The sequence below is a fragment of the Dreissena polymorpha genome, chromosome 6, assembly GCF_020536995.1.
Source record: "Dreissena polymorpha isolate Duluth1 chromosome 6, UMN_Dpol_1.0, whole genome shotgun sequence".
NCBI classification, from domain to species: domain Eukaryota; kingdom Metazoa; phylum Mollusca; class Bivalvia; order Myida; family Dreissenidae; genus Dreissena; species Dreissena polymorpha.
The window spans coordinates 31156804-31168881 of record NC_068360.1 but is presented as its reverse complement, the minus strand read 5'-3'; the positions used below and the strand labels follow the sequence as shown (position 1 = coordinate 31168881).

At 43.4% G+C, this 12078-nt stretch overlaps 2 protein-coding genes across 5 annotated transcripts in view; one reads left to right on the top strand and one right to left on the bottom strand.

Annotated features, from left to right (window-relative positions):
* The window catches only part of LOC127834108 (probable ATP-dependent DNA helicase HFM1), a 68019-nt gene extending 59744 nt beyond the window's left edge, over positions 1-8275 (top strand). For 3 of the 4 annotated variants that reach the window (XM_052359719.1, XM_052359720.1, XM_052359721.1), the window contains exons 38-39: positions 6796-6897; positions 7228-8275. In XM_052359719.1, coding sequence (XP_052215679.1) covers positions 6796-6897; positions 7228-7270 — 145 coding nt within the window. In that variant the 3' untranslated portion in view covers positions 7271-8275. The remainder of the gene's footprint in view (positions 1-6795; positions 6898-7227) is intronic. The other variant, XR_008027815.1, reaches the window with a different exon arrangement.
* A 126-nt stretch (positions 8276-8401) lies between these two features.
* Positions 8402-11771, bottom strand: LOC127834109 (uncharacterized). Its single transcript, XM_052359722.1, has 2 exons — positions 10347-11771; positions 8402-9550 (listed from the first exon to the last, which is right to left on the bottom strand). Exons 1-2 carry the CDS (start codon positions 11101-11103, stop codon positions 9267-9269), a joined length of 1041 nt encoding a protein of 346 aa, XP_052215682.1. The 5' UTR covers positions 11104-11771; the 3' UTR covers positions 8402-9266.
* Positions 11772-12078: the final 307 nt, after the last annotated feature.

Sequence of the window (12078 nt, the reverse complement as noted above, 5' to 3'; positions counted from 1 at the left end):
TGTACCTAGGGTGTTGTCCCTGATTAGCCTGGAAAACTTGGCTCTAAACATGTACCTAGGGTATTGTCCCTGATTAGCCTGGACAACTTGGCTCTATACATGTACTTAGGGTGTTGTCCCTGATTAGCCTGGACAACTTGGCTCTATACATGTACCTAGGGTGTTGCCCCTGATTAGCCTGGACAACTTGGCTCTATACATGTGCCTAGGGTGTTGTCCCTGATTAGCCTGGACAACTTGGCTCTATACATGTGCCTAGGGTGTTGTCCCTGATTAGCCTATACAACTTGGCTCTATACATGTACCTAGGGTGTTGTCCCTGATTAGCCTGGACAACTTGGCTCTATACATGTACCTAGGGTATTGTCCCTGATTAGCCTGGACAACTTGGCTCTATACATGTACCTAGGGTATTGTCCCTGATTAGCCTGGACAACTTGGCTCTATACATGTACCTAGGGTGTTGTCCCTGATTAGCCTGGACAACTTGGCTCTATACATGTGCCTTGGGTGTTGTCCCTGATTAGCCTGGACAACTTTGCTCTATACATGTGCCTAGGGGGTTGTCCCTGATTAGCCTGGACAACTTGGCTCTATACATGTACCTAGGGTGTTGTCCCTGATTAGCCTGGACAACTTGGCTCTATACATGTACCTAGGGTGTTGTCCCTGATTAGCCTGGACAACTTTGCTCTATACATGTGCCTAGGGGGTTGTCCCTGATTAGCCTGGACAACTTTGCTCTATACATGTGCCTAGGATGTTGTCCTTGATTAGCCTGGACAACTTGGCTCTATACATGTGCCTAGGGTGTTGTCCCTGATTAGTTCTGGGAAAACTTGGCTCTACACATGCACCTAGGTTATTGTCCCTGATTAGCCTGGCAAATTGGCTCTATACATGTACCTAGGGTGTTGTACCTGATTAGCCTGGAAAACTTGGCTCTATACATGTACCTAGGGTGTTGTCCCTGATTAGCCTGGAAAACTTGGCTCTAAACATGTACCTAGGGTATTGTCCCTGATTAGCCTGGACAACTTGGCTCTATACATGTACCTAGGGTGTTGTCCCTGATTAGCCTGGACAACTTGGCTCTATACATGTACCTAGGGTGTTGCCCCTGATTAGCCTGGACAACTTGGCTCTATACATGTGCCTAGGGTGTTGTCCCTGATTAGCCTGGACAACTTGGCTCTATACATGTGCCTAGGGTGTTGTCCCTGATTAGCCTGTACAACTTGGCTCTATACATGTACCTAGGGTGTTGTCCCTGATTAGCCTGGACAACTTGGCTCTATACATGTACCTAGGGTGTTGTCCCTGATTAGCCTGGACGACTTGGCTCTATACATGTGCCTTGGGTGTTGTCCCTGATTAGCCTGGACAACTTTGCTCTATACATGTGCCTAGGGTGTTGTCCCTGATTAGCCTGGACAACTTTGCTCTATACATGTGCCTAGGATGTTGTCCTTGATTAGCCTGGACAACTTGGCTCTATACATGTGCCTAGGGTGTTGTCCCTGATTAGTTCTGGGAAAACTTGGCTCTACACATGCACCTAGGTTATTGTCCCTGATTAGCCTGGCAAATTGGCTCTATACATGTACCTAGGGTGTTGTACCTGATTAGCCTGGAAAACTTGGCTCTATACATGTACCTAGGGTGTTGTCCCTGATTAGCCTGGAAAACTTGGCTCTAAACATGTACCTAGGGTATTGTCCCTGATTAGCCTGGACAACTTGGCTCTATACATGTACTTAGGGTGTTGTCCCTGATTAGCCTGGACAACTTGGCTCTATACATGTACCTAGGGTGTTGCCCCTGATTAGCCTGGACAACTTGGCTCTATACATGTGCCTAGGGTGTTGTCCCTGATTAGCCTGGACAACTTGGCTCTATACATGTGCCTAGGGTGTTGTCCCTGATTAGCCTATACAACTTGGCTCTATACATGTACCTAGGGTGTTGTCCCTGATTAGCCTGGACAACTTGGCTCTATACATGTACCTAGGGTGTTGTCCCTGATTAGCCTGGACAACTTGGCTCTATACATGTGCCTTGGGTGTTGTCCCTGATTAGCCTGGACAACTTTGCTCTATACATGTGCCTAGGGGGTTGTCCCTGATTAGCCTGGACAACTTGGCTCTATACATGTACCTAGGGTGTTGTCCCTGATTAGCCTGGACAACTTGGCTCTATACATGTACCTAGGGTGTTGTCCCTGATTAGCCTGGACAACTTTGCTCTATACATGTGCCTAGGGTGTTGTCCCTGATTAGCCTGGACAACTTTGCTCTATACATGTGCCTAGGATGTTGTCCTTGATTAGCCTGGACAACTTGGCTCTATACATGTGCCTAGGGTGTTGTCCCTGATTAGTTCTGGGAAAACTTGGCTCTACACATGCACCTAGGGTATTGTCCCTGATTAGCCTGGCAAATTGGCTCTATACATGTACCTAGGGTGTTGTACCTGATTAGCCTGGAAAACTTGGCTCTATACATGTACCTAGGGTGTTGTCCCTGATTAGCCTGGACAACTTGGCTCTATACATGTGCCTAGGGTGTTGTCCCTGATTAGCCTGGACAACTTGGCTCTATACATGTGCCTAGGGTGTTTTCCCTGATAAGCCTGGACAACTTGGCTCTATACATGTACCTAGGGTGTTGTCCCTGATTAGCCTGGACAACTTGGCTCTATACATGTAGCCTAGGGTGTTGTCCCTGATTAGCCTGGACAACTTGGCTCTATACATGTACCTAGGGTGTTGTCCCTGATTAGCCTGGACAACTTGGCTCTATACATGTACCTAGGGTGTTGTCCCTGATTAGCCTGGACAACTTGGCTCTATACATGTGCCTAGGGTGTTGTCCCTGATTAGCCTGGACAACTTTGCTCTATACATGTGCCTAGGGTGTTGTCCCTGATTAGCCTGGACAACTTTGCTCTATACATGTGCCTAGGGATGTTGTCCTTGATTAGCCTGGACAACTTGGCTCTATACATGTGCCTAGGGTGTTGTCCCTGATTAGTTCTGGGAAAACTTGGCTCTACACATGCACCTAGGGTATTGTCCCTGATTAGCCTGGCAAATTGGCTCTATACATGTACCTAGGGTGTTGTACCTGATTAGCCTGGAAAACTTGGCTCTATACATGTACCTAGGGTGTTGTCCCTGATTAGCCTGGACAACTTGGCTCTATACATGTGCCTAGGGTGTTGTCCCTGATTAGCCTGGACAACTTGGCTCTATACATGTGCCTAGGGTGTTTTCCCTGATAAGCCTGGACAACTGGGCTCTATACATGTACCTAGGGTGTTGTCCCTGATTAGCCTGGACAACTTGGCTCTATACATGTATCTAGGGGGTTGTCCCTGATTAGCCTGGACAACTTGGCTCTATACATGTATCTAGGGTGTTGTCCCTGATTAGCCTGGACAACTTGGCTCTATACATGTGCCTAGGGTGTTGTCCCTGATAAGCCTGGACAACTGGGCTCTATACATGTACCTAGGGTGTTGTCCCTGATTAGCCTGGACAACTGGGCTCTATACATGTACCTAGGGTGTTGTCCCTGATTAGCCTGGACAACTTGGCTCTATACATGTATCTAGGGGGTTGTCCCTGATTAGCCTGGACAACTTGGCTCTATACATTTGCCTAGGGTGTTGTCCCTGATTAGCCTGGACAAATTGGCTCTATACATGTGCCTAGGGTTTTGTCCCTGATTAGCCTGGACAACTTTGCTCTATACATGTACCTAGGGTGTTGTCCCTGATTAGCCTGGAAAACTTGACTCTATACATGTACCTAGGGTGTTGTCCTGATTAGCCTGGACAACTTGGCTCTATACATGTACCTAGGGTGTTGTCCCTGATTAGCCTGGACAACTTGGCTCTATACATGTACCTAGGGTGTTGTCTGATTAGCCTGGTCAACTTGGCTCTATACATGTGCCTAGGGTGTTGTCCCTGCTTAGCCTGGACAACTTGGCTCTATACATGTACCTAGGGTGTTGTCCCTGATTAGCCTGGACAACTTGGCTCTATACATGTACCTAGGGTGTTGTCCCTGATTAGCCTGGACAACTTTGCTCTATACATGTGCCTAGGGTGTTGTCCTTGATTAGCCTGGACAACTTGGCTCTATACATGTGCCTAGGGTGTTGTCCCTGATTAGCCTGGACAACTTGGCTCTATACATGTACCTAGGGTGTTGTCCCTGATTAGCCTGGACAAACTTGGCTCTATACATGTACCTAGGGTGTTGTCCCTGATTAGCCTGGACAACTTGGCTCTATACATGTACCTAGGGTGTTGTCCCTGATTAGCCTGGACAACTTGGCTCTATACATGTGCCTAGGGTGTTGTCCCTGATTAGCCTGGACAACTTGGCTCTATACATGTGCCTAGGGTGTTGTCCCTGATTAGCCTGGACAACTGGGCTCTATACATGTACCTAGGGTGTTGTCCCTGATTAGCCTGGACAACTTGGCTCTATACATGTACCTAGGGTGTTGTCCCTGATTAGCCTGGACAACTTGGCTCTATACATGTACCTAGGGTGTTGTCCCTGATTAGCCTGGACAACTTGGCTCTATACATGTGCCTAGGGTGTTGTCCTGATTAGCCTGGACAACTTGGCTCTATACATGTACCTAGGGTGTTGTCCCTGATTAGCCTGGACAACTTGGCTCTATACATGTACCTAGGGTGTTGTCCCTGATTAGCCTGGACAAATTGGCTCTATACATGTGCCTAGGGTTTTGTCCCTGATTAGCCTGGACAACTTTGCTTTATACATGTACCTAGGGTGTTGTCCCTGATTAGCCTGGAAAACTTGACTCTATACATGTACCTAGGGTGTTGTCCCTGATTAGCCTGGACAACTTGGCTCTATACATGTACCTAGGGTGTTGTCCCTGATTAGCCTGGACAACTTGGCTCTATACATGTACCTAGGGTGTTGTCTGATTAGCCTGGTCAACTTGGCTCTATACATGTGCCTAGGGTGTTGTCCCTGCTTAGCCTGGACAACTTGGCTCTATACATGTACCTAGGGTGTTGTCCCTGATTAGCCTGGACAACTTGGCTCTATACATGAACCTAGGGTGTTGTCCCTGATTAGCCTGGACAACTTTGCTCTATACATGTACCTAGGGTTTTGTCCCTGATTAGCCTGGACAACTTGGCTCTATACATGTGCCTAGGGTGTTGTCCCTGATTAGCCTGGACAACTTGGCTCTATACATGTGCCTAGGGTGTTGTCCCTGATTAGCCTGGGCAACTTGGCTCTATACATGTACCTAGGGTGTTGTCCCTGATTAGCCTGGACAACTTTGCTCTATACATGTACCTAGGGTGTTGTCCCTGATTAGCCTGGACAACTTGGCTCTATACATGTGCCTAGGGTGTTGTCCCTGATTAGCCTGTACAACTTGGCTCTATACATGTGCCTAGGGTGTTGTCCCTGATTAGCCTGGACAACTTGGCTCTATACATGTGCCTAGGGTTTGTCCCTGATTAGCCTGGGCAAATTGGCTCTATACATGTACCTAGGGTGTTGCCCCTGATTAGCCTGGACAACTTGGCTCTATACATGTGCCTAGGGTGTTGTCCCTGATTAGCCTGGACAACTTGGCTCTATACATGTGCCTAGGGTGTTGTCCCTGATTAGCCTGTACAACTTGGCTCTATACATGTACCTAGGGTGTTGTCCCTGATTAGCCTGGGCAACTTGGCTCTATACATGTGCCTAGGGTGTTGTCCCTGATTAGCCTGTACAACTTGGCTCTATACATTTACCTAGGGTGTTGTCCCTGATTAGCCTGTACAACTTGGCTCTATACATGTACCTAGGGTGTTGTCCCTGATTAGCCTGGACAACTTGGCTCTATGCATGTACCTAGGGTGTTGTCCTTGATTAGCCTGTTCAGAGTGTCTGCTTTTATTGTATTGTATGTTTAAAGGAAGTCTCTTAGCAAAATTTCATTAAAGGTGGGAAGTGTCGTCTTGATTAGCCTTTGTTGACTGCACAGGCTAATCTGGGACGACACTTGACTTACTTGCCTTTAGCCCAGTTTTCCAAGAACAAGGTAAATTTTATTAAAGCGCCACTCACGAAGTTTGAGATGGCATATATTGGAGTTACTTTGTCTGTCTGGGGGTCAGATCTGCATACAATGTAATATGTTTTTGGAGCTAACTTCTTCATGTTTCTCCCGCAATTATAGTAAAACTTCAAATGTGTCATCTTTATGATGTATAGATGTGTTAGACGCTTTCTTTCATACACATTGTTCCATACTATCATGAGTTATTTTTTCCTTGAAAATAGCTGACAAAGTGGATTATTCTGGTGCAGTTATATTAGTCACATTTGTGACAAAGCTCTAGTTTGATATGCATTGTTGTGTAGTGTATGGTACTATTGTGTTATTATTATATTTAAAATTGTATTTGAGTGCAAGTCTGCTGCAATGGCCTTCACCTTTATTTCTGTCCATTGACATTTTTGCTACAGTCATAGAGGAGAATATTTGCGACTTTCATTATTGGAGTAGATTAAAGGCATCATAATCCACGCGTCTTGATTGAAGACAAACATGCTGCTAATTTACATCTTAAAACATTTAAAATATTTTCTGGAATAATCATTCCCTGCTTTATATCAAAACATTCCATTCAACTTACATGCACCATAATGCTACAGCATGCTTTGAACATAATTTATTTAGGGTTCTAAATGTAAAAAGAATTATATGAATGAGTATTGCTATATTTTGTTATTTGTAGTGGATGTGCAGGCAACTCTGATTCTACTACCTCTGCTAAACATATTGCAGAAAGACCAAAGTCACAGAACCTTAATTTACTATTCACAAAAAATCCAGTCAAGTAAGCTACAAGGCTGTTTCTACGTACTTGTATTTTTAACTAATTTTGATGTACTCATTTTTTACCTGCATAACATAGAGATGCAAATTTTGATTTACCTGTACAACTGCAAAAAAATTGAGCCGTGCTTAACAGAAAGAATTTTCTAAGAAAAAATCCAGTTTATAAAGAAAGTGTCGCAGGCTTATCTGGGATGACATTGTACGCCCATGCAATAATCCCATGTTTTCACAGAGCACGGCTCATTTTATTAAAAATTTGGCATGCCTTGTTACACATTTCATGCTGAGTAAAAATGTATACACTACCAGTTTTATGCTATATTTTCAGACAAACTGGGGCTTTTTCCAACATTTTTGAGGGATTGTTTTGACAAACCAACTGGACTAACACACCCAACTGGATTGTTCGGAACCCAGTGTCTTACTGTGACGTTTGTTACTGCAGTGAATGGGCTTTATAATGGTGTATATTGTTATTATATGAGTTTGTTCTGAGAAAACTGGGCATAATGCATGTGCGTAAAGTGTCGTCCCAGATTAGCTTGTGCAATTTGCAAAGGCTAATCAGGGACGACACTTTCCGCCTAAACAATATTTTCGGTAAAAAGGGACTTCCTTTAAACAAAAAATACCATAAAAGCGGAAAGTTTCGTCCCTGATTAGCCTGTGCGGACTGCACAGGCTAATCTGGGACGAAACTTTACGCACATGAGTTAAGCCCAATTTTCTCAGAACAAGACACATATTGTAATTAATTTTGTTGTTCAAGTGTTAAATACAGTAACATCTGTCACTGCTGACTTGCGCTGCCACAAATTAATGTTTAATGCATTCCCTGACTGAAGTGGAGCTTAAGTGTTCAAATGCTCATATTTGTATAGGGTTTCCATGACAACATGAATAAATTGTGCGTAGACATTCGTTTGATGAGAAATGCAATAAGCAAGATAATCATAATTACTGATAATATCATTTTGGACAATGAGATAAAATGTGTTTGTCTGTGATGAATAATTTAACTGTGATATGGTGTTCTGTGATTAGTCGTTATGTCTTTATTAGATTACTGGTTTCTTGCTGTAAGTCTTGCCACAGATGTATTGATTTTTACATACTGGTAGATTTTTTTAATATAATTTTGCTTAATTGTGTTTTGATGAAACAATGTCTGTTGTAACGAGTGTAATTGCATAGTGTACAGGTGTACCAATGCAGCTGACATTGATGCAAACTACTATTTCAGTTACAGTTATTAATTACTGTTCATTTACAGCAATTGCAATTTTCACATGAAGTTTTATGATTTTTCCTCGTGCAATTAATGCATTAATTTGTGTTGATGTTATTATAAATATTTATATGTCAAAAAACTATTGTATATTTTCGCTGAACCCTAGCACAATATTTTAGTGCGCTTTTGTGATTTTCGTTTGTCCGTCGTCAGTTGCCAGAATTTGCATAATGTGAACTCTAGAGGCCATATTTATTTTAAAATCTGCATGATACTTAGTCAGAAAATATGTCCCAGTATGATCTCATGGAATTGCGCATTTATCATTTGAAACTTGGCAGAACATTTGTCTGAACAATAACAGGGAGGATTGGAAACTTGGTCACTCGGTGTCAAAAACTAAGTCATCAGATGCCACATTTATTGAAGAATCGTATTAATTTTTGTTAGAACGTTTGTGCATTTAATATCTAGACCAAGTTCGTATTTTGATCAGGTAGGATAAACAAACAAGGTCACGTGGTTAAATTAAAAACACAGCTTGAGGACACTAGAGGTCAAGTTTGAAACTGGGTCGCAGAGAGATAAAAACAAAGCGGCCATATTAAAGAAAACGGTTGTAAACACAATTTGTAATAATTTTGGACAATTTTCATAAAAGTCGCACAAAACATTTTTTTTTCTAATATCATTTCTCCGAGTGAGTGAGACACGGTTCCGGTCCATCGGACAATATTAACTATAAGGCGGGTCAGTTTGCCTTCATTGGGTTTATACAACAATTTAAAACTCTAGAAGCTACACTTTTGACCCCATGATCAAGAACCTTGCTCAGAACATTCAAAATTATATCGTTAGGTGAACTTGACAGAATTTATGGTTATTATACTTAACCAATCACCATATTTGCGCCAAAATTATAAACACTCGTTTTGTGGTGTTATTGTTTTCAACATGTGCAGTACTAGTATCTATACATTCGAACGTGCAATGATTTACAAAAACTGATTAACAACAAGAAACGAGATGTTGTTTTCGATTAACCTTGTAAAATACGAGATAGGCAACAACAAACAAGAGTTGTTTTCGACGAACCCGGAAATACATGTATATGCTAAACTAGTGTAAGAAATTTATCAATTATACACATGTATAATCTTGTCGTTGCCGATCCTATATTGAACCGCAAATTTCTGGTACATTCGCACTAACGAGGAAAGTATAGGTCGGTCACAAGTGCGCGCCAAGTTCGGGAAATTGGCGCGAAAATGCTTCGTTGCCTCCTCCAGGTGATAGTGGGGCACCTTGGAGAATAGGTGGTGGACCTGGTGTGTGCCTATGTTGTGTATGACGTCATGGGCCCAGCCGTACTTCCGGTCAATCGAGCTCAGCTGTCCTTTCACGTACGTCCAGTGCTCGTCTGAAATCGGATATACAGAACTGTGGACAGCGTGCTTAACTATGCACGACCTTGTATTTAAATCCTAAGCTTCTAACGCACATATTTGACTTGCGAACACGATTTATTAATTGGCTGATAAGTGCCGAATTGTTCTGGCGCCATTTAACCCCGCCAGATCGACCAGGCAGAAATTGGTTACCCTAATTATACATATTATACTTTATACTAGAAATAGCTTTGTCATTTGTTATACTGAGAAACTATTGATTTCCACAGGTCAATACATCTCTACGTTTTTGAAAAAGGGTCTCCCAGAACGTGCGAAAGGCGAAACTTGTATGCGCGAAATTTTCATTTGCGATAAAGCGTTTTCCAATACTTTACAGATCGAGATTACGACGCAGAGGCGTGGACTCGCCCAAACAATAGTTTGTGAGTGTGTTTGTCGAACATTGATTATAGCCGAATATTTCCACATATTAAAGCATATAGGCCTCAACTGTTCAGTAAAATACATGACATCATATTACACGTGAAGTGAAACATAAGGTGCACCCATTGTTATACTATGGCGGTCCGCTTTTGATGGCAAGAAAACAGATGTCCAACAGTAAGGCACACACAAATGCACTAGACTAGTTTATTTCTTGTCAAAAGACTTTCTACGCTTAAAGCGTTTTTCTCAGTGTATTGCGGACAAAATGATACATATATGAAGCACACTCGGGGCTAGTGCATGTTTACTGCACAGGCTAATCTGGGATGACACGTTACGAGGTTCATATAAAAAATACAGATTAATAACAATGTATACCGGAGTACCAGGGCGTGTCCTCTTCGATGTGATGAAGGAATGTAACCACGAGCAGCCAACTGGCGAAGACAATCTCGGGCACGATGTAATACTTTACTAGAGCCCACGTGCCGTACACGCATGCGCAGTAGTACAAACAGGACACCCAGCCCGCCAGCGCCAGAACGGAAAGGGTGCAGCCTCTGACATGTCTCCCAAACATCGCCTCCAGTGGGTTGAAGTGACACACTTTCCGCGGGTGGTACCCGCGCCATAAATAAGCGAACCAGCCAAAACCAAGTCCGAACAGAAACGGGAAGTCCTTTCCATTTTCGTTCTTGGTTCTAATCGGATAGAACACCTCGTCTTTGTCGATGTTGCCAGTGTGTTTGTGGTGGTTGTGATGCGAAAGCTTCCATGGGTAGTACGGCGTCAGGACGGCCGTATGGAGAACCGTCCCCATGCAGTCATTGAGCAATTCGTAGCGCGAGAACGAGCCGTGACCGCAGTCGTGGCCTAACACGAACAACGCCATGAGCATGGTTCCCTGAACGTACCAGTACACGGGAAGAAGAAGCGCCTGCAGGTATGCGGGAAGGCCGAACTCCAGAAGGCGAGCGCCGGCGATTAACGCGCCTATCACGGCGAAGTCCTTGGCAACGTAATACAGTGACGTTGACGCTCTTGACTCGAACAGGCGTCTGGGTATCGCCGCCTTCAGTTGTAAGATTGTCGGGAAATCGTTGTTGAGCGGAGATTGAGCCGTGCTTGACGTCATTGCGTCCGCCTTTTGAATAGGCTTTTTGTACAACACGGAAATAAATGTTCCTTACGTAATTCTCTTAACGCTATTAATCAGTCATTATTCTATTTTCTTTTGGACACTTTTCCGATACAAGTATTAATATTTACCTTAAATGAACAACGTACAAGTTTTAAAATTGGAGACCAAGTATGATTTTCCAACATTCATAGCAGTGGTAAAACATGTCACCATTTAATTCCTTTAAACCTAAATTGCCACTAAGTCCAGAATCCTCAAAATTAGACACATGACGTGTGAGCTGCTTCCAACTGGAATTCTATAAATGGTACGGATGAATTCCGATAAATGCGCGCTTGAGACGTCAGCGATCTATACAGAACGGTAAACTACAATTTCGGCAGCACAGTGGAGCACTTAACAGTGTGAATTCCCCCTAGAAAGTCGTCCACTAAATCGATCTAGACTTTCAGCTGAGATATAGTTATTTTCGCAGTACTGACAAGTGCGAATACATGATGCAGCTTTGAGACGCAGAAGGACCTCGTGAACTTTGGAATATTCACACACAAGCGCGCATCTGGACAGTCCTTGCAATTAGTTGACGCTTGCGGCATTGACCTGTGTGTTCACTTTTGAAGGAAGTCGATAGTCTTTTTTCTAGCTTTTGCTATTGCATTTATTGAATTTTCGTATTCAGGCGCGGAAACATATTTGTGTTAGATTTGCAAAAAAAAAGAACGAGAGATTGGGTTTTGGGGAAGACATGGCTCTCTATCATTATTTGAAATTTGAACCTCGCTCTACGTTCTGTGCGTAATGCACAGGTTTAAAAGTGTCATCACATATTAGTCTGCGCAGTCGCACAGGCTATTCTGGGGCGACACTTTCCTTCTAATTTGGATTTTCGCTACGAAGAACTTCCTTTGAGCGAAAAATACCGTAATAGCGGAGGCCGTTGTCCCTGATTAGCCTGTGCATACTTCACAT

Bases quoted from the DNA above. Each gene is read 5' to 3' on its own strand.
- LOC127834109 (XM_052359722.1), bottom strand. From the start codon at position 11,103: ATGACGTCAAGCACGGCTCAATCTCCGCTCAACAACGATTTCCCGACA. The intron at 9,551-10,346 runs GTATACATTGTT...ATCCGATTTCAG, and splicing joins GGACACGCCCTGGTACTCCG to ACGAGCACTGGACGTACGTG.